Source organism: Phaenicophaeus curvirostris, chromosome 6 (genome assembly GCF_032191515.1).
Source record: "Phaenicophaeus curvirostris isolate KB17595 chromosome 6, BPBGC_Pcur_1.0, whole genome shotgun sequence".
In the NCBI taxonomy this organism is placed as follows: Eukaryota; Metazoa; Chordata; class Aves; order Cuculiformes; family Cuculidae; genus Phaenicophaeus; species Phaenicophaeus curvirostris.
Window position 1 is genome coordinate 34,585,886 of NC_091397.1, and position 27,637 is coordinate 34,613,522.

The 27,637-nt window shown below is 41.5% G+C and overlaps 1 protein-coding gene across 4 annotated transcripts in view; it reads right to left on the bottom strand.

Annotated features, from left to right (window-relative positions):
- Nucleotides 1-27,637, bottom strand: part of HECW1 (HECT, C2 and WW domain containing E3 ubiquitin protein ligase 1) — a 277,673-nt gene that overhangs the window by 130,557 nt on the left and 119,479 nt on the right. For all 4 annotated transcript variants that reach the window (XM_069859743.1, XM_069859745.1, XM_069859742.1 and 1 more), the window contains one exon: nt 6,321-6,415. In XM_069859743.1, coding sequence (XP_069715844.1) covers nt 6,321-6,415 — 95 coding nt within the window. The remainder of the gene's footprint in view (nt 1-6,320; nt 6,416-27,637) is intronic.

Genomic DNA, 27,637 nt, shown 5'->3' on the forward strand with positions numbered 1-27,637 from the left:
CAATCCCACCAGTCTACCTCTAGCTCACTCTCCCTGATGCTCCTCAGCCTCTCTACTTCCTCCTTCAGGTCTGCCACCTGGCTGAAGAGGTAGTCCACCAGCTCGCCTCTTGCGCAGCCATTGCTCTTGCTGCTCTCCGTTTTCAACGCAAGCTTGTGGCACTCCATGCAGCCCGAGACCTGGACGGCTGCATCCTTTCCCGGGAGCTCAGTCTGAACTGACACGTCCCTTCAGGCTGGTGCAGAAGATGCAGCCTTCTGCTGGAAGACTGGACACTGCGGTGTCCAGGGTGGACACCATGGCTGGGCTCCCTCTCACTGACCAAGCCTACCTCTTGAGCAGCAGAACCCTTCACGAACTGATCTCGCAAACTGTTCGAGCACGCCACTCTGGTGAGCCCATGCCTGTTTGTGCACTCTGGGTCGCAGTGCTCCCTGAACACTGTTTAGATCTGGGCCATTTCTGGGACTGCCCTCCCCAGTGTCAGCTGCATCATACGAACCTGGGCTTCCGGCAGCCTGGACCCACCCGCTGGGCTCTCTCTGGGGTTCCTGGGCTCCCCCAACTCTGGCAAGCTCCCCTTCGCCTCGATCTGCAGCACTTACTGTGCCTGCCAATGAACCGCATCAATTCGCACTGAACCATGCAAATATAGTTGGTACTACAGTGCTACTTCTTTCCTTGCATTTGAAGGCAGCTGCAAGCTGGGGGAACTGGCTACTTTTCATCTCCAGATAAGGAAAGGGGACGCTCTTGCTGAGTATTGACAAATACCCAGTCACCTAAGCGCATCCATAGTCTCCAGAGAAATGCTGCTTCCCCTACTTGAAATGCTGAGCTTTTCAAGGTACACCACTTATGCTTGTTAAAGATGTACCCAGCTTGAATTCTTTGCTGTGATTAATTGCAGCAGCCTGATGTTGTGTTTTCCATAAACCTTTTTTTTGTTAACCTCAATTGCTGAACAGTGCACAAATCACCAGAAGCTTCTGTTCCCTCTCCATCCTCTGTTTCTTGAAGTGTAATTATTCTCATACTCCCCAAGTCAGACTGTTAGATTCCTTATACAGTAATGTACCAGAAACACAGACAGTTTTAAAACTCAGCTATCACAGAATAAGACAGGATGTGAAAAGGAGCACACACCTGTGACTTTTAAATCCAGCCTTTAGAAAGAATGACAGATACAAATGCTCGTATGTGCACATTTACAAAATCCTAGCTTGCAGCACATACATGGAAATGAGTCAGAATGCTTCATTACTGAACACTGCTTGGCAGCCCACGCTCTGACGTGACAGCACGTAATGCAAACGTTTACAGCAGGAAGTCCTGAGGAATGATCAGTCACCACTAAATCACAGCAGCTTATCAAGCAGTAATTCCTGCTGTGGAAAACCCAGCTGAGGCAGCATTTCCACACAAACACAACACGGAGAAGGTCTCTTTCCATAATTAGCTCCAATTTACATAGCTTTCCCGAGGATGCTAAGTGTATTTGATGAGTGCCATCATGATCTATGAGACAGCAACTGTGGCACGAAAGCTCCAGAGGTTTGACCAGCCGTGGTTCCTTGCATCTAATACACACCACGTGAATGCTCCCAATTTAGTTAAGACATTTGTCCTGAGGCTACGACATTGATTCTCCACTTACTGTCCTTTAATTGTGATATATCCAATTTATCTTTTTAGGCTATAAACTCTTAAGGGAAAAGGTTTTTCTTTTTCATTCTGTACGCTGTTCCCATGCCTGCTTTATTTTACTGCAAAGCTGCTACATTCATAAATAATTTTTGCACTAGCAAGATACCCCTTTCCTATTGCTAGAAGTAATTGCTGTAACTGGCATTGTTTTTCTACAACAATATCTGATGTAAAGATGAATTAACAGTGACAATATTATGATTAAAAGAAGAGTAACAAATGGAGGAATGTTCCAGATGTTGTAAAAATGTTCTCTTTACTGAGGAAACTGTTTGCTCACCCATACCATGGTAATGCTTATGCTTTAGTCATATCAACTACTGTGCACAAGCAACTGCTTCCAGGATGCCACTGGTTCAGAAAAAAAGAATCCAGCCAGGATATTCCTTCCTTCCAGAACTGCAGGTGCTCCGTTTTATTGCCATCACTCCGACGCTTATCCACTGCCCCAAATTCACATTTATGCAGTGTAAGAACAAATTCAAATGGAGCAAAAGACTCATAATGCAAGAAACAACAAGACACCACTCTGCCCAAAGCACCACCACTGCTATTCCAAGACATCCAGCTAACATATCAACTTTTTTTCCCCCTTTGGAAGCAGGACATCTTTTAACTGTCAGTAAAAGACTGTCTCAGCAGCATGTGAACAAGAATGGCAACTGCTTACAGTCCCCAGCATGACTACTTACAGCTTCTTTTCCCTGTTCAATTGCAGTGAACCACAGTCAGACAACGAAGAGGGTTTTATTGTTGCTGTTTTTTTAAATTGTGGTGTTAGGATACTGCTGGTTATCAGTGTTTGCAGATCTTGTTGGCTGAGCAGTCAATATGCCAGCTGCTTCCCCCACCATGGGAGGTACCACACGGCTGGAGGCTCAGACAGAATCCGCTTGGGTGGCTCTGGCATCAGCTGCAGACGAGTTTGTGCTAGCAGTGAAAACACTCTACCCAGAAGGTCACCTGTCCCCAAATGCTGCCTCTCAAAGGACACCTGCTCTGGATCCTTTTCTCAAGCTGTGCCAAACGAAAAGGTTTACTTCTGTCAAATACACAAAGCCTATTCCCTCTGTCCCCTACTGACAGCCTAAGCTGCAGGGTGAATTTGTGATGCTGTCACTACAATGGCAAAACTTCCTGTGGTTCAAGGCAACCAGCTATTCAAACAACTTCAGCCCCTATACCCACAGCAGGATCCCTATTGAGAAGTTTTCCCTGCAAAGCTATTATTTCTAACACACTAAGGTCCCACAGCCATTGCTAAAACTCCTATTGACTGCAAAAGAGGGTAAATTTCTAAGCACAAACCACAGGATTCTCCTTTCCAGCAGAAAGGATGTTCAAGAACCTGCCTCAGGATCTGAAGAAGTTGCCCTCTGAAGAGAGCCCCTCTCTGCAACCAGGCCACACTGGTTGGAAAACCACAGCTTTCGCTGGTACTATAAGAAATGACATGCTTGGGACCCTGAGGCAGTGCTCTGAATCACTGGAGCAATGAAAACAACTGTGGAATTTGATGCATTCAATTCAATCACGGAGAGCTCTGTGTGTCAGGTCTTACTAGGGTAAGAAGTCTGAGGGACCTCAAATGAGCTACAGGCATGGCACTAGAATGTCATGACCCTTAACTGATCACACAGACAAACTGGGGAAACTCCAACAATCTATTGCTTCCTTGCTCAGGTGTGCTCAAATTATGATTCAAGGCATGGGAAAAAGAGATGGGGCTGCCCATTCAATATACTTCACTGTGGCTGCAAAGGGATGGGGAGGGACCCAGCAACACAGATAATGGAAGATGTGTATTTACTCTCTGGCTGATGATGGATGAGTATAGTGAAGTACAAAGTAGAATATCTGCTTCTTCTTTTGGATAAGGATTTTGTCATCATCGTTCCAAGCCATTATTTAGAAAAAATGTTTTCAAATGGATACAGCAGTTTATTTTGGAATTTCTTTAACACTTTCTCCCTCTTCCACTAAAAAAAAAAAAAAAGCAAAGCCAAACCCCCAAAAAATCCAAGCCTGGAATTCACCATTAGTGAAGTTAGTGGAATCACAGTCAAAAGACAGGTGCCTATGTGTGTCTGCAGTTCTAAGGATAATGTCTGCACTTCGCATGGCATTACCCATCCCCCAGCAGCAGCCAGTGCAGAGGCAAACAAGAACCCAGGAAAAGGCTAGGGTTGAGAAAATCTCTTGTTACCCTCTTCACCATCTATGCAGTGAGCGTAATGCCACTAGCACAGGATGCTGCAAAACATCCAATAACTTTATTAATAAATGCTGAATATGCACTGCAGAGAGGCAGATGGAGAAAGCCATCTGATGTTTTCAGCTGGGACTGGAGTTCGGAGGATCCTACTTAGCTGAAAGGCTTCACATAGGCAAGAATCAACCCATTATTTTTCTCTAAACCCTAATAGACCTTCCTATCTTTACCATTTTTTTCCTCTTGCACTCATATGGGGTAGGAGGTGTCATCTAGGATCAAATTTCACAACCTTTGTTGCTATTCCTTTGATTTTGTTGTCTTCACTGCTTAGTATTTGCCTTACAATGCACTGAATATCTATGTCATGCAGCACACAATGAAGAAAAGACAACAGAGAAACTGATGCTGTACCTACAACACTGCTGGCCTCTCTGGCCTGCAAAAGAAATTGGGAAAAACATACAGGTTATTCTGTAAACCAGAAAGGCAGGAAAAATTAGATGATGTGAAGAGAATACTATTTCCAAGGATGCTGTTTTGGCCATCAAACTGAAAACTGTTATCTGATACTTCTTCTTATCACATTTTATTTTTCAGCCATGTACAATATCCCCAGCTGAAGGTCATAACACATGTTTCTTTTTCTCATCTGATCTCTGTGAAGACCATAAGGACTTTCTTTTAAACATGAGTCCTGCTCAGCTGAAAGTGAATGGCTGCTAAAGGCACTTTATTTCCCCATCTATGTATGAAGGCCTCAACTGAAGAAGTCTGAGAGATTACATATTTGCATATTACAAAGGCACAAGTCCTCATACATTCTTCTATTAATTTAAAACATACTGCTGATACTTAATAATGATAGAGTGGTGCTTCCACCCTAGAAAAATTTGCTTAATTGGTTCAAACTTGGGTCCACCTGCTGGTGCTTATTGCCTGGGCTGGCTGGCTTACCTTTCAGAGAGGAGTAGGACTAAACCAATGACATAGATTGTTCCCCCAAATTCTTGATAACCAGGAAATAAACAGCAAGCGCTGAGTCAACAAGACACCACTCACTACAGGCTAAAAAGAACTTTTGAGCATCCCACAAAATGAAGATATTGAAGGCCACATCATAATGCTCCTCTAAAGGCAGCTGAGGAAATTCTCCAGGCGTTCAAACTGGTGAATGGATACACAATGAGCATGTGAGAAAGGCCTATTGAGACACAAATCCCTTTTATTCCTAAAAGACGTGTCATCAGCCCCTACCCAGCATACAGTTCGTAGCTATTGCATGCATCAAAACAAGCCAAAGCAAAACCACCAATAGTCTCTACATATGTTAAGGGTGAAAAAAAATATAAATATCCTTCCTGCCTGTGGTGCAACCAGACACAACTAACACACAGCTTGAGAGACCCTTCAGAAATATCAGCTTGGGACTGCTAAACAAACAAACAAACAACACCTCCTGAAAAAAACCTGACCTTTAAAAATTTAACCTTCAGTGATGTTCACCAAAACCTGCATACATCCACAGGTAAGACAGACCTATCCTGAATGCATATCCCAGATTAAACGTCTCAGTCTTTTTCTAACAGTGGTTGGACTAAAACTCTTCAGCTCATGTAGACCTCTGCCAAGATGAGCCTGGCAGGCAATGAAACTCTGTCAGCAAGGTCAGACAAGCTCTGGAAGTCAGCAAGTCTCCTTGCAGGCTTCTAAAAAATATTTCATTCTCAAGGTGACCAAATCTTCCAAACCCATCCAAATGATACAGCTTTTTAGAGCCACTTGAGCCACAGAGCTTGCTAAGCTCTAGCAAACCAAAACTGCTGTCAATGAAGCCTCAATCTGTCAAAACAAATCCTCAGCACTTTGATGGATCAGGACCTGAATGCCCACTTCTTACCACTGATGGGAGTGTGTTACAACATAGCTGTTCCTGGAACTCAGAGGCACTGCCATGAAAATGCCCATGCCTTGATATCAGAAAAAAGCACCCTAAGGTAGGAAAATATTATTCCTTTTCTGGACATTCACCTTATTTACAGCTGATGAATCCCAAACTCCCTAGAGGCATCACTCAAGTCTGACAATACCCAGCAGAGAGAAGATAACTTTACAGAATGGGATACAGCTTGGACCTGGGACTTGCTCCTGACCATAGAAGTTATTTGTGACAGACTGAAAGCTGAATCTAAGTTCCTTTGCTCAAAACCTCTTAATTCCTTTGCTCAAACCCACACCTTAACAGAAAGACTACCCATTTCTCTGTACCACAGTGCACTGAAGAGCAAATATTATGTTAAGTTCTCACATAAAAGTATATAAAGCTGTCAGGAAAAGTAAAGCATAGCACGGTGACAGCAGGGAACAAATATATAAAGAATAAAAGGCCAGTATAACTTACAGGCGCTGCATTGTTTTTCACTGTGACACTCGGTGTTGTGGCTCGTAGCGCCCCACTCACTCCATGGTAGTATTTGAAGCAGATCTTTGTTTCAGCTAAAAAAGAGAATTATTTTATATTAGAAGAACTACCAGTGAGAAACTGCATGATTGGTTGCAGCTCGCAAGCACATGGCTGGCAAGTAGTTAAGTTGTGAGTGCTTTGTCCAGGTTGTTTGGCACAACCAGGATACCTCCTGCCTCTGATCTTCCCGTTCACCAGAACGAAATTCACTGTTCAGTTCCTGCGATTTAAAACAGTTAAAAACCTAACCTCTTCTGAGCAGCAGTTATGACAGACAGACTTAGGAGCAGCTGATTGGCATCCTTTAGCTACATTATGAAAAAGAAAAGTATGGACTGAAATGGTGATTTGTAAATGGTGGGATGGAACATCAACTATAACGTGTTAGAAACAAGATAACCACTAAGATGACTGTAAGGACCCTTATCTTCTTGTCGCCCAGAGTCATTGAGATTGACCACTCGGATATGGCCACACCTTAACGACTCTGAGCTGATTTGATTTCATTCCCCCTGGATATGCAATGAGGTTCCAGGAATAAGGTATACTTGTCATTTCGGGGAAAGGTATGAATTTGAAAACAATTCTGTGTATAAATTTTCTATGAAATCACTGCTCGGCAGAAGCACTCTGAGGACAAATCCTGAGTCTTCTCCAGCGCTGAATAAAAGTGCACCTACCTTACTGGTTAAATTAAACTATTAAGCGTAAGTTTCTTTGTTTCAGGACAGAGAAATGTTCAGTGTGTTCAGCCATACCAAACGCTAATGTGCAAATAAAGTGAGAAACTTCCTTAGGACAACAAGATTGCATAGTTGCTCCCTGGCAGATTTCACTGAGTTAAATTGCTCTGGCCTTGGTCAGAGCAAGGATGTAGATCTACATAGATTATCTGCTCTGGCAGTTACTGCATTAAAGCATTTTTCAGAAATAGTATAGTATCACAAGACCTCATCTTACTGTATTTCCACCAGCTTCCAAAGATTTGGATTAGGTGTGGAACACCTAAAGAAGACCATGGTTTCAGACTCGCAGCACTGATTTTTACCCCTTGAATTGATATTCAGATAAATACATTAAGTGAGGAAAACCTGTTTCAATAACTGTATCAAGGCACAGAAGTGAAATCAGCTTCTTATTCAAGCATCTCCTTAAGACCTGCCTTCCTCTCTGCTGCAAGAAGGAAAGATACTTTCACTTTCAGCCAGCTTCTCTGTCAGTCTGTAAATAAATAGATACAAATTGCTAATACGCATCATAATCCTGCTCACTCATTTGCCTGGACCTGGTGACATTCTGGAGCACATCCTGCAGGGAGGAGTTTTCTTTCATAGGAAACTGGGATGTAAACTGAGTTGATACGAACGTACATACTGCCAGGATACAGCAGGTATGCACTGTACGTAAGTAGCAGGTATGTTTGTGAAAAAATGCCTACTGAAATAAAAGCAGCATTCACATTTTGCAGTTTTAACTGAATAATGCCACGGAAATTTTCAGCTGCTCCATAATACACTTGAAGGTGCTTCTCTATTATAAAGCTTTTCCTTAACATCTTGTGTTGCAGCTGTTGCTGAGACCCAGAGAAAACATGAACCTTTGCCTGCAGAGCCACCTATGCCACTTAGTGTAACTACATTGCCAATGTAAGAAAATAATAAAGGAATGCCAATGTTTTAAGAGACAAATTGAACTGTTGTTTTAGCACCAGTAACAAAATAAGTGAAATCAGTAACAAAGTATTATGCAATGTTAAGAGCTGGGACCTTGGCTACAAACCATGGTGCTGTTTGGTAGAGCAGCACTCTGGGTAGAAGCAAAACATGGGTTCATAAACAGGGGTGAAGACCCTAAAAAAGACAAGCTTGAATTGCTTATTCTGATATCTACAGAAAATCAGAAACATAGGAGGAAAAATAAATCCTGATTTGTTTTTTGAAAGACAAAGTAGCTTTAGAAGTGTAAAAACTTCCCAACTTTCAGATCTGCCTTGGGAAATGAAAACCAAAGGGCTCATGTTCCCAAGTAGTTCAAGTGCTTCACATTTCCAGGTAGCTTCTTAGCAGTCCTCCCTGAGGAAGCACCAGGGACCCACAAGTCCACTGCCAAGAAGAACAGTGCCAGCACAGTTAATTTGCCACCATGTTTTCCATCCCATAGCTCGTTCTTCATCACGCAACCAGGTGCCCATTTCTGCTCACACCGCGAAAACACTCACCTCTCCCACTACATACATAGATGTTCCTCCCTTATACTTCACAGCACTCAGTAACAACTGGAACAGGCTGCAGAGTCCCACAGCACGTCAACAAGGGGCTTTGTTGGCCATCCTGGGGTTTAATTGGCAACTGTTCCCCAAATGAACGGCAAATTCAAGAGAACTACTTGAGGTGTCAATGCAGCTGAGCAAGCAAACCCGTTGTTGCACCTGAGAGCAGTGGTTGTTTTCTTTTGGCAGCAAAAACGCTGGATGAGCATGTGGGACTGAAAAACTGCAATTCCAGATTGAATTTCTTCATGTTGTAATTTTCTCTACAGGACTTTTAACAGCTCAGCAGCAAACTCATTTACTCACTGAGCAGACAGCAAAAGCTGAGGATGCCACAATAGCGAAAACATGCAGTTCTCACCAATTATTCAAATCTTAATTTTCTTCTCCCTTGGAGATTCTTAGCTACAGTTCGCATGGAATATTGAAAGCTAGAATAAAGAAAAGCTTTTTTTTTTTTTTTAATTTATGTTAACACATGTGGTTAATAAAATATAGCTTCAGGTTCTAGCCTATATGACAACATTCAGACCTCACAGCAGGAAATGTCACCTAAGGTTGACAAGTACATGGTAACTGGTTTCCTACATTGGGAAGCTATGGTTTAAAGGAATGTCTTTAACTAAACTAAAAGTATTAGACAGAGAGAACAGAAGGAAAGAATCTATCCTTATGTAGGTATTCTGGATATGTGTATTGATTTCAAGGCCAAATGTTTACTACTATGATCAAATATTTATTTGGAAAGAACCACATGGTTATTGAAGATTCCTCTCAGTTTCACGCAACTAATGTTTCACATTTGATTTTCACTCAAACTGCCCACATACAGACGCAAACTGGCAAGAAGACAAGCCAGAGTGACAGAAATCTCACACCCAATCCAAAACAGCGGCAGAGGAAGAGCCATTCAACAGGCAGTATTTGAGGCAGGGATTAATGAATATCAAAGGCTTCACTCAGACAGCAGATCTGATAGCAAAAGGTCTTATGAGGGCCTTCACAGCTTGAGAAATTGCTCTAGAAACATCAGGGGAACAACATTTCATTTTTTTCTTGATTTCCCCCCTAACTTTTTCTCAGATCTTGTTCAGATATAAAATATTAGGAAAATGGCTGTTGTCAATGGGCAAATAAAACTTCAACGAGTACAATGCTTGCAAAAACACATACAGTATCTCTATGTGCACTTAGATCTTAGTTGGGCTTTTTTTGGTTGGGAGCCATTCCTTCCAAATAACATTGTTGGTGTTATGGTTTAGACATCAGCAGAGTCCTAATATTTTAATCCATTTGAGTATTGCTCTTGTATTCCTGAATCACCTCTGTGACATTTCCAAACCAGATGCAGACATTCACTGGCTTGCCTCTGCAGATGAACAGAAAGCATTGGAAGTACAGGCAATGCAGTGACAGAAATTACCCTGAATATTATCCAGCTGGCATTTGTACGTAATATGCAGTTATAAGGGTTGTTTGCATTGCAGTCTTGTAGATTAGCTTGTTCTGGAATAAAGGAGACCATTTAACTCTGTCCTGCTGCCCTAGCTACATGGCACAGTGCACAGGTCAGAGGCAGCTGCTGTCCACTTAATCCCCAGTTATAAATAAATACATGCCATTGTTATTTTCATCTCAGTAATTATAATTAGCAGCTCACTGCATCACATAACGAAGTTATGATGTTAAAGTCAGGAAGTAATGAGGTTAAATTCTCCATTCAATTAGCACAAATGGCAGCTAGACTGGTAAATCTTCAAAGGAGTGAGATCTTTAAATATGCTCAGAAATACATACGCCCATGACAATCACCAAACTACTCAGCAATTTTCATGGATCAACGACAAAACAGCGTTATGTTCCCTTTAAACCAGGCTTGGCAAGTTCAAGAAAGCCAAATGCAAGGTCCTGCACGTGGCTTGGGGCAACTCCAAGCACAAATACATGCCAGGCGGAGAATGGATTGAAAACAGCCCTGAAGAGAAGGACTTAGGGGTACTGGTGGATGAGAAGCTCAGCATGAACCTGCAATGTGCACTTGCAGCCCATAAAGCCAACTGTATCTGGGCTGCATCAAGAGCAGTGTGACTAGCAGGGTGAGGGATGTGATTCTCCCCTCTACTAGCTATTATAAGCCCTCATCTGGAGTACTGCATTCTCCTGGAGTACTCAACACAGGAAGGATGTGGATCGGTTAGAGAGATTCTAGAGGAGGACCACGAAGATGATCAGAGGGCTGGAACGCCTCCCATGTGAGGACAGGCTGGGAGAGTTGAGGTTGTTCAGCCCAGAGCAGCTTTCCAGTATCTAAAGGGAGCCTTCAAGAAACCTGGAGAAGGACTTTTTACAAGGGCATGTAGTGTTAGGATGAGGCGTAACAGTTTTAAGCTGAAAGAGGGGAGATTTAAATTAGATATTGTAAAGGCCAACTTTGCCTCTTTCTTTGCCTTAAACATTTCATCTGAAGTCCGGCCATTTGTGCCCTTGTTTTGTGGTGCTGGCAATGAACACCACTGGGGGTGCAGCAGCAGGCGCTCCCCAAAGACTGATCTTAGGACATCACAGATGTCATCTTCATCTGTGGCATTGGGTTCAATGGGAGGGGAGGTGTAGGAGTAAAGACCGCTCCCCTCACTTGGCCAAGCTCCTGGTCCTGATTTGGCTGTTATGGAGGGCGGGCATGCAGCAGCGGGTGCTGCCCCCTTCTCACACTCGCCTGACCACCATGGTCGGACCCTCCTGAAGGAGCTTCTGCCCATATGTGGTGGGACTGCCCCCTGCTCCGTGTGCCAGTGGGGCACAGACTGGCCTGATAAAAGAACTTGTGAGGAGCCACGAGATGCGTGGGTGCCCATCATTCCCATCAGACCAGCCTGGACCACACAACCTGGAAGAAGCTGCTGCAGCAACTACGTGTCCTCAAGGAACTGCTGCTGCCCATGGAAGTGACAATTCTTTCTTTTTCCCTTTTCTCTGTCTTTCTTTCTCTCTCTTTCTCTCTCTCATCTACTTCACTGTTTCCCTGATCTGGCATTGGCCTATGTTGGAATGGATCCGAGTGACCTTGGCTGCGTTCAGATATCAGATTGTGATCTGAACAGATTGAAATCTCTTTTCTGCAACTTTGGGAGGTTGCACCCCCATATCTCGTCTGTACACCCAAGTCTGTTTATTTTTGTTGAAGCTAGAATAAATATTGCTTTTGATTTTCACCCTTCCTCCGCACTTTGTCTTTCAACCATGCAGGTCAAAAGAGGCCCAGACATGAGTGTGGGGCTCATGGATCCAGGGTGTGACAGATGTAAGGAAGAAATTTTTCACTGCGTGAGTGGTGAGGCGCTGGGACAGGTTATCCAGAGAAGTTGTGGATGCTTTAGCCCCGGAAGTTTTCAAGGCCAGGTTAGATGGGGCTCTGATCAACCTGATCCAATGGAAGATGTCAGAGGTTGGATCTAGATGATCATTGGGGTCCCTTCTGACCCAAACCATTCTATGACTCTATCACTGCTGTGTTACAGCCTTCCACTGCATTGACATAAATAAGATAGTTCTCTGTTGTGCACTCAGACTCACTGCTGTAACCATCATGAGTGCAGAAAATACAGCTGTCTGAAGGCAAGGCACCTAAGGCAGAGTAAAGCAGAACAATCAGAGCCAGGCAACAGTAAATGCAATTCTGTTTTGCATCTGGCACCACAGCCTGCGAGCAACTCCGTGGGTCACATAAGAGTGATGCTCCCCGGGAAGGGAGAGGACTTAGGACTTAGCCCATCCCCCGACATCACAGAGACTACTCCTCCTTCAGAGGAAAACTCTGAGAAGTCTGAGTTTTGCTGGAGAACAACTCTGCCATGGGGCTTTACTTCTCTCACAGGAAAAATAATCCAGTTCGCAGAAAATGACTGCCCTATCAAAGCCCTGAGTTATTTCAATTACCACAACAGTTTTGCAAATTAAAAGGAAAATGAATTTACCAGCTGAACATTATTCTTCTTGGCAATATTCTATACTGCCTCCACAATCACCTACTCCTTGAAAACACCCTACCTCCTCACTAAATTAACATGAAAGGAGATAAAATCTAGAAGAGTCTGCTGGTGAATTGCAGCTGGAGATATTGAAGGTTAAAAGCCTCTGAGAGGTGTCCTAGTTCCCATCATCCATCAACTCTTCTTTCTGTCACTGTTATTGCTCCTGTTGGTTTGTTTGATACCCTTTCCCTTTAAAACACTTCCATTCCTTCTCATCTTCCTCATTCCTTTAGAGGCGACAAAATTGCCCTAAATCTCTTCTCAAAAGTTCAATTGCTCTTATAATCCTCTGCTCTCTACTTACTACTGCTAGTCTGGTCTCAGTGGCTTGCTTTCACTAAAGGGTGAATTTATTCTCTCAAATATCAAAAGCATTGCCAGGATTAAGCAGTTTCCCTTATTAAGACTGTGAAAAAGAGTCCTAATGAGTATTTCAAGGAAAGGCTAAATTCTCTGGGGGAGGCAGGCAGTATGAGTTGGTGTTTGCTAGTAGTGTGTGATACACCTGAGGCACTCCCACCGTCTGCTTGTGATTTACTTTCATGACACTTTTTGTTTCAATTAAATAGCTGAGGTGACTGGGCATCAGCACAGCATTTCTCCGCGCTGAACAGCCTCATAAGGAAGCAAAGCCAGTCTTAAAAACTGCATCATTTGTGATCAATTCACTTTATTACTAAAAGAGCTGCTGTTGCTCTTCTGGGCAAATGTTGTGCATGAAAAATGAGAGGTGTCAAAAACCAGTAATGAAAAGGTAGCTGTCTTGGTGAGTGGGTGGGAACCAACTGAACCAAATCAGAAAGGAAAGCAATTAAGTTATGAGTCATAAAGTTTTCCCTAGAGAGGACCCAGAAGGAATAAACAAACATATGATACTGTGGTATAATCAGATTGCTATGGGACCATCTTGAACTAAAGTAGCCACAGTGATCTCTGCAAGGGGAAACAGAAGGTGTCAAAATGGAGACATGGAGTCACTCATTGAATACAATGGCGAAACTGGGAAAGACGTATTAAAAAAAATAGGACGAGGAATCACAATGGGAAGCCAAAACATCGAGATATTAAAGGCAGTTCATAACAGGTGTTGCAGTACTGAAAATGAGCTAACAATGGCACCAAGTCAAAGTTGAGGGAAGGAGAGGACTGAGATTGGAAGATCACTGCAAAGAGAAAGTAGGACAGGGGAGAGGGGAGAAAGATCAGGACTGTCTAAATGAGACTAAATGAGAAGAAGAAAAGAAAAAAAAAGAAACAAGAAAAGGTGGAGAGGGCAAAAGAAAGTCAAGCCTGAAGAAGGAAGAGGAAAGAAGTACCCTCTCACCAACAGCTTCATAGAGCACAATGTATTAGCCGTATCAGCAGCTACCTGTGAATCCTGGTGCGCTAGAGTATGTCCTGTCCAAGTCTCATGCCTGACCACCCATCTACTGCATCAGCGTGAGCCTTTCCATAAGCATCAACAGTTTTTAGATAGTTTAGGTAGTTTATACCAATATTACATCTGCCCCATCAGCAAACAATTAAGATACATAATGAAGATAAAAGTAAGGTTATCACTGGCAGATCTAATTTGTATTTACAGCATCAATACATGGTACCGCTTATTCCCATCATGTACACCTGCTGCTGCTCCATGCAAACAACAGCTCTCATTTCTTGTTCTGTAATGGAAAAACTGTTTGAGGAATTGCCTGTCCCATCTGCAATGGGGACAGTACAGCCACCAAGCTGGTCTGCTTATCAGTCATCTATGGTCTGTGTATTTTCTTAAGCTGTAAACCACATCTACTGACAACATTTGTTCAGTATCTCAACTGCCTATTGTTTTCCATAAGGCACCTCAGTTTTATACAAGTAACAGTTCAAAACCAAATAAGGCCTAAACAGATGTGTTACTTTAATCCCAGTTGCAGAATTTCTTCCGATTTTTCCTTGCCCTGCTCTAACACATGCACACAAATACATGTGAACAGAGAGTTAAAAGACTTCTTTAGAGAAAGTGAGAGATATGAGATTTTAAAATATCACCTTTCAGGCTATTATAATGCTTCCAGGCAAGAGAGAAAAAAATACATGGATGCAGAAATATGGCTAACCAGCACATATCAACAACTTCAGACACAAACCTTTGCAAGGAAATTGTAACAGAACAAAACCAAGCAACAGAACACTCAGAAAACTCCTAATCAAGATTAAATTTAAGCCAAAAGTCCAAACTTGTCAAGATGCAGAAATGCAGTGTCAGGACATTCAAATAACCCTAGCTCTGAAACAACAATGTATTCCAGTTTCTGCAGTTGTAACTGATATTTGAAGAACATATTAAATGTTCTTAGTGATTTTATTTCATCTTCACATGGGCGTTGTCACAGACTACTCTTGCTTCAGGAAGGTTGCACATTCAGGACTGGAGTTACCTCCTTTGTAACAGGAGAGCTGATTATTATTATTTATTATATCATTGATTCTTTGTTCTGTTGTTATTTTGTGATCTGTGGATACCCTCTACTATTGACTTTTGCTTTTATTTCCTTTGCTTGAAAATTGGATTCAGCAGCTACCTGCCTCCAAGCACCACAAGATTAGCACAGTGAATCAGTACACTAATAACCAATGGATAGGAACAAATTCTCATAGTCAGTGGGCCAGTCTCCTCTGTCCTAGATTTTCTTATTTGAGTCCTCAGTGTTGCATGTTCCATACTACACTGAATTTGATCCTAGCGTTGAATAATCCATCTCTATTACTATGCTGTTCATATGGAATTACATGCATTTGCTTACCTATGTCTGCGCTGTCATTAACTATCACTATTCAGAAATTCTGACTCCTGAGTATAAGACAGACAAAATCAAACCATTTTCACCTTATGAAAATAAAGGTATCCAGGAGTTTCTAGAGATAAAACAAAGTGGCTCTCTAAACTGATATTCATGAAGAACATATAGATCTAATTTCAATAGGCTGTTGCTCATGCGCAGCCTTCATAAAATATGTCCTATTGACAAGACTCATTACTAAAGAATGCTAGCAGCTGGAATGGACGTGTGCTTATACATTCATTTCCAGCACTTGTATATATTTCTCTACACAGGCAGGACATCTAGCATTGCTGATTACTAAAGCTGCTTGGCATTTTTCATTATAAACCTTGTTTGCAGTTGCTTACACGTTTTTAAATATCCATACATTTGGAATAAAATCTTGCATGCTGAATGTCTGCCTCAGACCTACAGAGATGCAGAGCATGAACATTTCATCCAGAAATTTGTAGCTGTAAGAGTTAGGGAAAACCACGGGGTTTTACCCATTAAAGATTTCTGAAGACCTTTCCTTTTACCCCACATGTTAATATGGAGCAGAAGTCCCTATATTTAGCATATATCTTTTGCTGTTCCTTTAAAAGCACATTAACATTCAGCTAACTTATAATCCTCTCTGAAAAATTCAGTTTGATATGCTCATTTGAGACATCTTTGATTTTACCATCTAAATGCCCAGGAAATTCTCTCTGTGCTAATCATGTTCCAGACTGGCGCTAAGACAGTTTTTCTGCAATACAGATCTAAGCTCCCCCTGAGTGTGCCATGTCTGGGCGCCACTCCTAGGAGCTGGAGGACTGTATCCCCTTGTATGTCCCTGCTGTGCCAAGTAGCACGAAAGAAGAAAATCTGAATCTACTGACAATTTGACACAGTTTAAGAAAGAGATGAAAGCAGTTTGAGGAACAAGGATCATGAAGTGGGGAAACAGAATCCAGGACAAAACCAGGTTAATATGGCGAAGGAAAAAAACCTCTGATATGTGGTGGTCATAGACTTGAGTAGAGGATTTTGAGAGAGCAGGTAGCTGTACTACCACTCTTTCAGTCTTGCTAGGGCAGATGAGTGCTGCCAGCTGCTTTCATGGTGGGAACACAATGCAGTACCAGGGGACTTGTATTCAGGCTCCAAATTAGGCAACCATGGGGAGATGGCAAGAGGATTTATGGTCAGTCTTCTAGCTCAGATTCTGTCCGGGCAGGCAGGGATTGGATCGCATTAAAATCTACAGTCAGCCAGTGGCCCTTGTGAAAGACCAGTTTGTTGCCATCAAAGTGGCCAGTATGTCTGGTGCTTAGATTGACAAGCAGTGTCAAAGCAAAGTAGAGCAAGACAAAGATTCCACAGATACGTACCACAGGAAAGATCAGTGCAAGGATACCACTGCCTAGCCAGTACCTAGAGATGCTACATATTTTTAATAAAAATGGGTTTTAGCCCTTATGTGACCAGGAACAGAACCTGCAGTTTGCACTGGCTCATATTCTCTATTACACACTTCTGAAGTTTTATTGCATAACACAAGTAACAGAATTGAAATTTGCTTTGCTCAGATGGCTCACATCCTTGAAAATAATCATTTCTTCCTAAAATTATCTTCAGAAATGAGAGATGTGGAAAAAAATTTAAAAAAGGATTCAGCCTTACCACTCCTGGCACTGAGTCATCCCTCATCCCATTGAAACCAACAGAACTACTTGCTCCATATTCATAAAGACAGTGGGATCCAGCCCAGAACAAGTGAGAATTCTATCTATTTACTGACAGTCAAACCCAGCAGTGGTATCTGTCTGCTTTACCTTTACAGACAGTTGTAAAGAAAGGAATGACAGGCACCAATCTGAGTGAATGAGAGTTGAGGATGGGGAGGTTCTGACTACTTTACTTGTCTTTCATCAGGAGAAGGAAAAACTGTTTTGAGAGAGACATTTTAGTCACTGCAAACAGCAAATTATAAGGGCTGCATTAAGTTTGAGACTCTAATGAAATTCCAGAGCCTACAGGCGTATAATGTTTTTATGTAAATCAGCTTAACGATGAGTTTTTCACCACAAGCATCAGCAAGTGAGCAATTTATTTGAGAAAAACTTGCAGTCATCAAAGCATTCCTAACTATGTGACAGTTGAGTCCATAATAACTGGAAACCATGCCTAAAGTCTGTTCTCTGATCCTAAGCACTCATGCACTTTGCACGAAAACATTGCAGGCAAAATCAAAACACATGGTTCATCTATTTATGAGGAAAATTATCTAAAATAATTTCTAACGTGCTACAGTTACATCAGACTACGTTTTTAAATCACTCTACTGTTGTTTTAAAACTGCTCACCATCTTGGTTACAATGGACTTGATGGTTCTTTATCAAAATGGAGTAGTAGAGAAAAAAATCTCTGCACTTGCGGTACACTAGAAATAAGCCTTGCCTCATGTGCAGAAAGCCATCTGCTTCACTCTATTAGTGTCCCCTTAGCTACAGTGGAGTCACTGACAATACTCAGGAAATTAATATGAACTGGAGATATAGTGCCTGTATTCTCAGTTACACCAACATATATTAAACCACAACATAAATAGACAGAAAGTAAATATACAGAAACACTGACATCCCTGAGCTTTGTTCTGAGTGTCAGCAGAGGCACTGTAAATGTGACTCAGAGACGATGGAGAAACTCAAAGCTATGCAATGGCTCACAGCTCCACAAAAGAGGAGGAATGGGCAGAGCTGGAGATGCCGCTCCTCTCTGTAGCACGATGTACAGTCAGTGGGTTGTCAGAGATGAAGCAAGCTCTTCTTGACTGCCCCTGTCACAGTATATCTTTCAGTCTTCCAGGTATTGTGTCTTCCTCAAGTTAATTGTCTCCTAGAGCAGATGCCTGTGAACCAATCAGCTCTTTGCTTTTACCAGGGCAACAGTAGTTTAAAGTTTTAATTAAATACATATGATTGGATTATGCCTTCAGGCACAGCCTTGAGCAAGAGAGGATGTATGAACTTCAGAAGGCAAGTGCCTCAAACACAGCCCACTACATTACAACATGGTTTTATTCCCCTTGATGGCAAAAACATGGGTGGACTAGGCATTGCTTTAGATTTATACAAGCAGAAAATTATACCAGCCTTATGATAACTGATTAGTATTTAGGAAGGTGTGAGCCATAACTTTACCTGGTGCCTGCTTTGTGAAGGGGGAAGACAGTATAAAAAGGGACACCTTGCAACTCTAAAAATAGCCAGGTACCAGAATGAGGAAGGATTCATGTTTTAATTTACATTAGTAGCAGTTAAATTCAAGGCACCTGCTACAGCACCTCTTGAGCCAGTCTTTAATAACACATCTGGTAAGTGTAACTGAATTCACATTAGAAACAGAACATTCCCTTAAGTCTTACATTTTTTTTCCCTCAAGGAGGTTACCTTTGAAGATATTGGTGCCAAAGCCAGCCATCAGAGACCTCACCACTCCCCCAGCTTCTCTTACACTTTATGCCATTTCGCTTGTTACTCGCTAACTCACCCAGCCAGAAGCCCTGTCTTTCAAGTGCTAAGCTCTCTTCAGTCAATATAAGAATGCTTTACAAGAACAGTTTCTTTGTGTTTAGCAGCCAGACCATGCAATATTAAAACTCACAGTGTTCACCCTGATTGGGAGCTATTACAGTCAGTCAAGCGTGTGCCATGCAGTATACAAAGGGAGTCTTACAATTAAGTCCTTAGGCAGCTAGATGTGAGTATTACCAAGAAAAAGTCCTTTGCACTTAGATGTAAAGGAGAAGCCAAGAGCTCAGCATTACTACTCACAACACCATAGTAAAGGTTGCTTTTCTTTTTTAATACATTTATCACACTTAAGAATCAGTGTGCACACATTCCTTGTCTCTACTGCATATCTAAAGATATTTTTAGCCTAATATTTCCATGACAACGAAGCAAGAAATGGTCAATTTGAGAAGATGGCTAAATGAAAATTCAAAATGCTTGTAGAAGCAGCTTACTAGTGCTCAAATTGTTTCAGTTACCCACTACACTAAGCACATTATTGTTTGTTGCTGCTATTTCTAATCATCAAATTAAAAAACTAATTCTGAGTGATTAAGAGAATTGCGCATTCTATTATCATACAACAAAGACTGTTCATTACTGCTGACTATGAACACTCCAAAAGAACTAAAAGAAGACAGTAGAACACTACTTTAGATTGACGTATGAGCTCACAGAGAAGAGTAAGAAGAGATGCTGTGGTAGTCTCTTAGGCAACTGGTAATAGATTGCAGGGATCAAAAATGCTATGGCAAGTATAACAGTTCAAAAAGATGGCTTTCCTGACCCTGCCGCAAAGCAGTACTATTTGCAGATGATTTTGGAAGGGAATCATTTGCAAAATTTGGAAGACCAAAATGAAGGCCAGTATGCCAGGCAGTGGCATTAAAGGCAAGGAAAACGTACAACGGAGCAACCCAAGGTAAAGTATGCACATGTCCCTCCACCTCAGAATCATTTGGTCTTCTTTGCAAGGCATCTAACAGGTATACACAGCGAGAGGAGAAAATGAGGAGAGTTGCATCTGTATTTCAGCACTGTAACCCTTCTGAAGAGAAAAGACACACACACACACAAAAGTGGCCCACACACCAAAAGTTTCAAACCCACTGCTGCTTTACATTGGGTTGTACGTATTTGCCACCACCTTCTCCATCAAAAAAGGAGGCGGGACCACACAGGGACAGATTCACACATCAGTGCCTCCACACCTCCTTTCACACATGGCATGTGTGGTCCCTTCCTCAGAGCTGCTCAGGTCAATAGAGTGAGAAGTAAGGCTGGAGTTAATCAGATTTAGATCTACAGCTCTGTATGCTGCTTTCTAAAGATCAGTAAGAAGAAGAAAAAACCTACCCATTAGAAAAATTACATTTTTAGCAGGAACCACAAACTGGACTTGTCCTTTTGACTGTAGTTGGATTCACAACTGTATAGGATACTGGAACACAGCACTGAGCCTCTCTGCTGTCTTTTACAAAGACAAGGACAAAGCCATCAAAACAATGCTGCTCTTCTGAGGCTTGTCCAGAAAGTTATCTTCTAGAGGAAGCATACTGTGAGACTTCTATGACTCATTTTACAATTTTGACCGTAGAAGGAAAAAGCAGGTAATTTTGCTGCATTTGCTTCAGTCATGCTACAGTTAAGGATTTCTTACATTTGGGTTTGAGATGGCCCATATGTGGCTGCTCACCCATTCAGAAAACTCCTATTCACAAGGGTGTTTTGATTAGGTACTGCTGCTAGGGTGCCTATTGTTAATCTCCCTGGGAATTTACAAGAAAAAGCACAAGTTATCTAGAAGGAAAAGATCAAAAGGCTGCTAAGAAAGAGGTGTTATACCTGTTATTACTTCTCACTTTAGAGCTCCCTCTGCAATCTTCTATTTTGATTTTTTTTTTCTTTTCTAAAATACCAAATTCTGTCTGCTATTTATTTGCAGTCTAATTAATTAGGGGAAAAATTGCTATCATAAAAAAGTGAATCACGACTTTTTAAAACCAGTAATGCCAGAAGTATCTTACTCAGTACCAGTAAAAAGAAGAGGCTACAAGTGGGATACATTAATTAGAAAGATAAGATAAAATATCCTAAATGTAAAAAGACCAGCAAAACTAATGCTGAGGCCACTGGATGACTATATTTGCTTTTAAGTGCACTAAAAATACGGAATTGTCTGGAAAAAAATACTATGAAACAGATGCTGCATTTGTGCCAGTTAAAAAATTACTATCTTGTAACATATACTGCTGCATATATAACAAGGAATGGAAATACTACATTTAAACAAGCAAAAGGACAAAGAACCATAGACAACTTATACTGTAGAGTGAGAAAGGTTTATCCTCTAGCAAAATACATCAAGATGTATATTGGGAGACTGTAAAAAATAGTTGGTTCCTATTGATTGTAAAACTAAACAGATGCTGGTACGTCCGTCACCTGAAGGTGTCTGCCAGGTGGCTGGCGCATTCTCTTTGGTTTTGCACTCCACTGCTGGGACCCATGGTGCAGGCTGCAGATGTTCGCTTCATTGGCTGGGGTTACGTTTGCAAGCCTTCAGAACTGCTATCCTCACAGCGGTAACTCCTGGCTCGCTCAAGCCTATTCAAGCTGAAATTGCTGCAGTCACACAAGTGACAGACAGGAAACTTTTTTTTTTTTAGCAGTAAAGGCTAAGGTCTCTAACCACAATACGCTTAACTCTCACGGGCTTTGCTGCGCTGTGAAAAGGAAACCCTAATGCAAACCATCAATAGGCTGAGCAAGGTCGGGCAGCTGTTATGTGACAACACACAGTGGGATGACTGTACAGTCCAGACTGCAGATAACCTAGACTATTTTTAAACTATCGCTTTTCAGAAATAAGCTTGCAAAGAACCTCAAGAAAATCAAAAGCAGAAGCAAAGGGCATCTGTGAAAAGGAAGAAGTAGTGGAGAAAAAATTATTCTGGAGCAAATGCCTTTGAATCACCTGGATATTTGTAGCACTCAATTCCTTATTTATACTTAAGTATACACAATATATGCTTTTCCTTCTAATATTCCAGTTATATACATAAAAATAGGACACTTAATTCTAACCTTGGCACTCACATTTATGCCTCCTATAGCCCCAAGCAAGATATTCTCAGCCTTTGCTACCCTATATACAGCAACACGGAAAAAGGAAAATGCTGTGTCTCCTCTTTGCAGTCCGGAAAACAGATGTCAGCTTCCTGGGCCTGGGGTAAAGCTGGAGACCTTGAGTGTCCTGCAGAACCTGGGCCTCTGCTTTGCCATCTCAGGCAGAAACACACTGAGCAGCATTCAGATGAAATGCTTTGATGCCAGGAAACCCAGGCTCCGTTCAAACCTCTGCTGCAGACTTGTTGTAGAAGTAGTTTCCCTCTTTCCTGACTTAATTTTCTCCTCTATAAGATGCAGAAAGTTATACTTCCAGCAACTCAACCCAAAGGAGAGTGTTTGCTAGTTTTTCCATATGCCATTTTTTATAATAATAAGATCATTCACAATGACATTCAGTATGAGTCCTAACAAAGCATATTAGCATCTGGGAGCGCAGCAGCACAATAACAGTTAAACTCCCAGCAGGTATATGTGATGGCTGGTGAATCTGCCTCTGTAGAGGTAAGGCACTACATGCACACTGACCTGAAGGGATTGGATTGAGCAGGTCATCACAGGATTTAGCTAGACTTATTACTTAAGCTGCAATCAGTCTGGTCACACAAAAATTGAAAAGTACATTCCAAATTTCTTTCAAAGCATTTGTTTGTTCAGATATCCCCCACTCCTGTTTTCCCTTAAACCCCAGACAGGCTTATTCTTTAAAAAACTCCCGGGCTGTAAACCCTGTCACTCCCAGTATTATAAACCCCCCTGAGAGAGAGCACAGCATTCAGACAAGCACTGTATTTGGCACCTTGCCCAGCAATCACAAAGGAAGAAGGGAGGAATGGAAGGTGAGACTGGTCTCACTGGCTGGCTGCAGGTGCATATAGCCAACCCACGGAAGGAAAGAACCTTCCATTATGGAAGGAGAGCTCTTTTGAGATGCAAACGGTCACGTACAACTAATGCAATGATAACAGTAATGGACACACTGCTAGACAAACTCTGTTTGCCCTTACTACATCGTGTACTGGAGATGCGCTAACCAAACAGTTCCTTGACCTCTTCTGGTAGGCGTTCACCAACATCAGGGAAATTGTCCCATTCTTACAGAAGCTGCAATAGCCTCTTGAAATCAATTTCATTCGTTGAGATGCTCAAAACCACATCCAGGCCATCTCCCCATTCAATCTTGAAGCCTCTGTAGCTTGTAAGTTTTAAAATACAACTTGCAATGCCAATGTCATACAAAAGTATTTGCAGGTAACGTGTTTTAGCTCATTCATCAGGTCAAAAAAACCTATAGAAAAATACCTTAAGGGTGCAGATTTTTTGCAAGTTTTCTTATTAACCATCACTAGTAAACACGTCTTTTTTTGGGAGAGCCAAGAACTGAAAAAGAAATGGTGTTGAACAGAGCCATTGAAGAAGTTTTGAGACCACAGGAGAGGAACAAGCTTTCCTACTGGTTTGAGTTTTTCAGTTCTAAGAGGAGACATAATGATACTAAATGGGTTTGCAATAGATTTGTTTGTAGTTTGTTTTGTTGGGGTTTTTTCCTCTGCTACCTTTGGGTATTTCTAGTCTAAAAATCAACACTTGAACTCTCACCTTTTGTGAACGGACATCACCTCACGTAAACCAATGGATCCATCTGAGTTCATGCACACAAAATATCCAGCCTCTTGTTGCTCAGAGACCCTTTACTAATACATATATATTCCAGATCTGAAGTCTCAAATAAGCTCCGAGGATAAACAAATTTACCTCCTAGCAAAAAGTCAACATAAGATGTACATTTTTACAAAGTCACGCACATATACGTTGTTCACTTGTATAATGCTGTTGTGGACATCCAACTGCTGAGTGCCACATTAAGACTCCAAAAGAGGTAAATGTATTTCCTGTGTTGTTTTATAGTTTTTCTGGTTCATTTCCCCAGCTTCTTTCTAGCTTGGAGTACATGCCTACATTAAGGTGACTGTCATGACCTCAGAGAGGTCTGGCAGATGGTACTTTGAGACCACTGCCAGCCCGCAGGAATCTTGATGTCAGCTTTGACACGCTGAGACTTCTAAAATGAAAGTGTTTTGAATGACTAAGCAATCTTTAGTCCTGGCACAAGAAAAACTGCTTACAAATTTTCTGTTTAATTTATGCTTTTAAACAGCTTCCAGCATCCAAACTATATGCATCTTCCACATTAGCTGTGAAAGGTGTGACTCATCTTACTAAAGCCAACAGAAAAACTCCCACTCATTTTAGTGGACAGAGACCACACCTACCTCTTCTCATTTTCCTTCTAAAAGAAATATTCTCCTCAGCTGTCATCTGTTCCTTTCACAGCCACATGCCACTCAGTCTTACTGCCCTTCTCCAAAATATTTCTAAAGTTCCAGCAATCTGTTTGAAAATGGCCAGGTAAAGAAAAAACATCTGCTCAATGCACTACCAAGTGGGTTTCCATTCCACAGCACATTACACGTGAAGGTCATTCCTGCACGTCACAGAAGTATTTCCTAGCATTTCAGTGCGTGCCAAATGCAATGAATTTATGAAATTTAGAGAAAGAAATAGATCTGCTAAAGCAAACCAGAATCTATTTTCCAAAGCACACAAAACCTAAATGGGCTAGTTCAGAAGCAGAAACTTTATCTTTGCGTGTATTATATATCATTAAAAGGCTTCTACTGAGTCATTTTCTAACAGAAGAAAGCACTAGATGAGATTTTTAATCCATTGTAGAAGCTCAGCAAACTTCATAGAGAAGCAGTAATTATAGAGGTGCCTGTTAGCAGTGCTAGTGTTAAGGCTGTGTCAGGGGGTTCATTATTAACCCAGTTTTCATGCTTTCAGAACTCAATCACAAAACACCCATGTACTGGCTTTAAACCACCACAGAAAATTTAGTCCCAAAAGCAATTTATTTATTTACTTTTCTTCTTGTAAAAGTGCAAAGAGAAAGGGGGATTTATATAAAATTTTCATACTTTTTTCCATGAATTCATACCAGGAAGAGAGTTAATAATCTTAAACCAGCAAATTCTGACACCCTTGGGTGAAATCCTTATCCTGTTTAAATTAACAGATAGCTCTCTCAACTGCAGCAGGGACAGAATTTAATTCTCTGAGTTCTGGAGGAGCCCAAATCCTGCCGTCCGCAGAGCTGCTCTGCAAGATTAAATACCTTCTCCCTCTTAACATATGGTCTTCTTAAACCTGTTACAGTTGCAAATTAGCTCAAATCTCAATAAATGACATGGACGTAGATTATTACAGTCTTGTCCCTGTTCCATGTGTTGGTAAGTGTTTTTGATACAACAAGAGATGGGATCTTTTGAAAGAGATATTCTGGAGAACAACTAGAAGCCTCCTCCAATCAGCTGCTCATGGCCTTCAAAGACACACTTCACACTAATCAACACTGGCTTAATCTTCACCTCTTCCCTAGACACAACTAATACTGACAGCGTAACATAACATGCTCAGTGCAGGATGCTGGAGTTGTAGGAGCTCTGCTCTCCTACTGACTGACTACAAGGGAGACTTTACAAACCGTTCTAAGACTTTTGCCAGTCTTTTTGACAAAGGACCATTCTTTGCAACAAGGTTAAAAAAAATGGCCTGAGTTTCCAGGATGAAACTTTAAACTAAGCTTTTAGCTTGATTTCATTCTGCCTATAAATCCTCTGCCTTTTTAAGGTAGAAGTCGTAGGAAACTTGTTTCATCTGCTTGATTGCCAGCTACTCTCTGGTTCTGGAAATCAACATTGCTGCTGCTGAGATTGCCCCTGGATAAATTTCATTTTCTTTCCCTAAAGTCAGAGAGAAATTCAAATGGAAAACCAGCATGCACCCACATGAAAACTCCCTCTACACTAGAATGTGATAAACAAAATCACAAGTCAGAGGCATTTGTTTAGGGTCTCATGCCCGAGTCCCAAGCATCTTATGTCTCTAGAAAACAAGAGCTGATTCAGCCCCAAATGCTTGCTTACGTCAGCTAGCCTGGTAACACACCAAGGTTTATATTAATAGCACCTAGAGATGATCTAAACTACTGGGACTTCAAGCAAATCAGTAATCACAATTGATTACAAGGCCAGTAATCAAATGGTCACTCCAAAAATGGTGTGGTGTGAGAGATGACCCATGGCAGAGAAACAACATAGACTACTGATGGGTGGCATCATCTTAAACACCACAGATGACTCTGCCATGGTTGCCTCTGAACCGAGCCCCTGCAATCCAAAATGTTACTACATACATTTTCACCTTAATACGCAAAAGGTATGTGATGGATTCTCTGAAATCTAAGGAGAAATCAGAGAAAAGAAGAGAGGATAAAGACAGAGTATACTGGTACCTAAATTTATTTCTCATTTTTGTGACATGCCATCTGTAGACTTCATGAAGTTCACAAAGAGAAATGAAAATGGTGAATCCATTAGCTACATAGACTGAATATTCCTCAAAGGCAATTCACAAAGCTTACCATAATATCCAGTAAAAACAGCTGAAAGCCTGAATCCATAAGCATGCTAATTACAGAACATGGCTTACATGTAAATCAAGACATCTTAGGCAAGCAGAGGGAAGGAAATAGTTCTGTCTCTTCCCAGGACCACGAAATGCCACAGTGACAAACAAAAAACAAAAGTAATCAGTGTTTTGTAAGTGAGTAGGGCCAGCTCATTCTAATTCAGGCAAACACCTTTATCAATAAGAATAGGAAAAAATGCACCTCTTGGAGTTTTCTATTATCACAGACTGTAGAGACACAGAAGTCAGACACAAACATTAGCTACTATACCCGAGAAGCTAAGGATAATCCCTCGTTGTAAAGCAAAATCTTAAAAGCAGACTGGTATTCTGTTTTAAAGAAATACACTCTTTTATACTTAAATCTTGTTTACCAGTTAAGCAGACAGAATAATCTAAAACACTGTAGGTGTATCCGTTTTGGTGTGGTAAATCTGGTGTTCAAGTGTCACTTTCTGTGGATTCCCAAGTACCTCTGGAGCAACACAGAGTGGCCAGGTTACAAAGCAATTTTACCCTCAGCAGCTTGGATAAATAGCAAGTTATTGGGAAGACAAACTGAGACTCTGAAATCTGTACAAGCCCCTGACACCTCGATGTGTTCCCAACTGTAGGCTTACTTTAAGGGAATGTAGAAGAAGCAGCACAACTGCAGTCACATATCTGTAGTGTCTGTGCTAGACAACCAGCACTAAGAAACTCTTTTGTGCATAGGCTGATTTTCGAAGCAGAAGGCAGGAGAGAGAGGTGCGCATGAGATGTGAGCTACACCAAAGCCACTTGCCTTTGCAGGATCTGCCTTCTGAGCTCAGAGGGACCTTTGGGAGCTGAGAAATCCCTGGTGCTCCTCTACTGTATAAAGATTACAAATCTATCCCAAGTACTTTTTCTCTTTGTGTCTGCATTCTGCTTTCCTGGTTTGTATTTCTA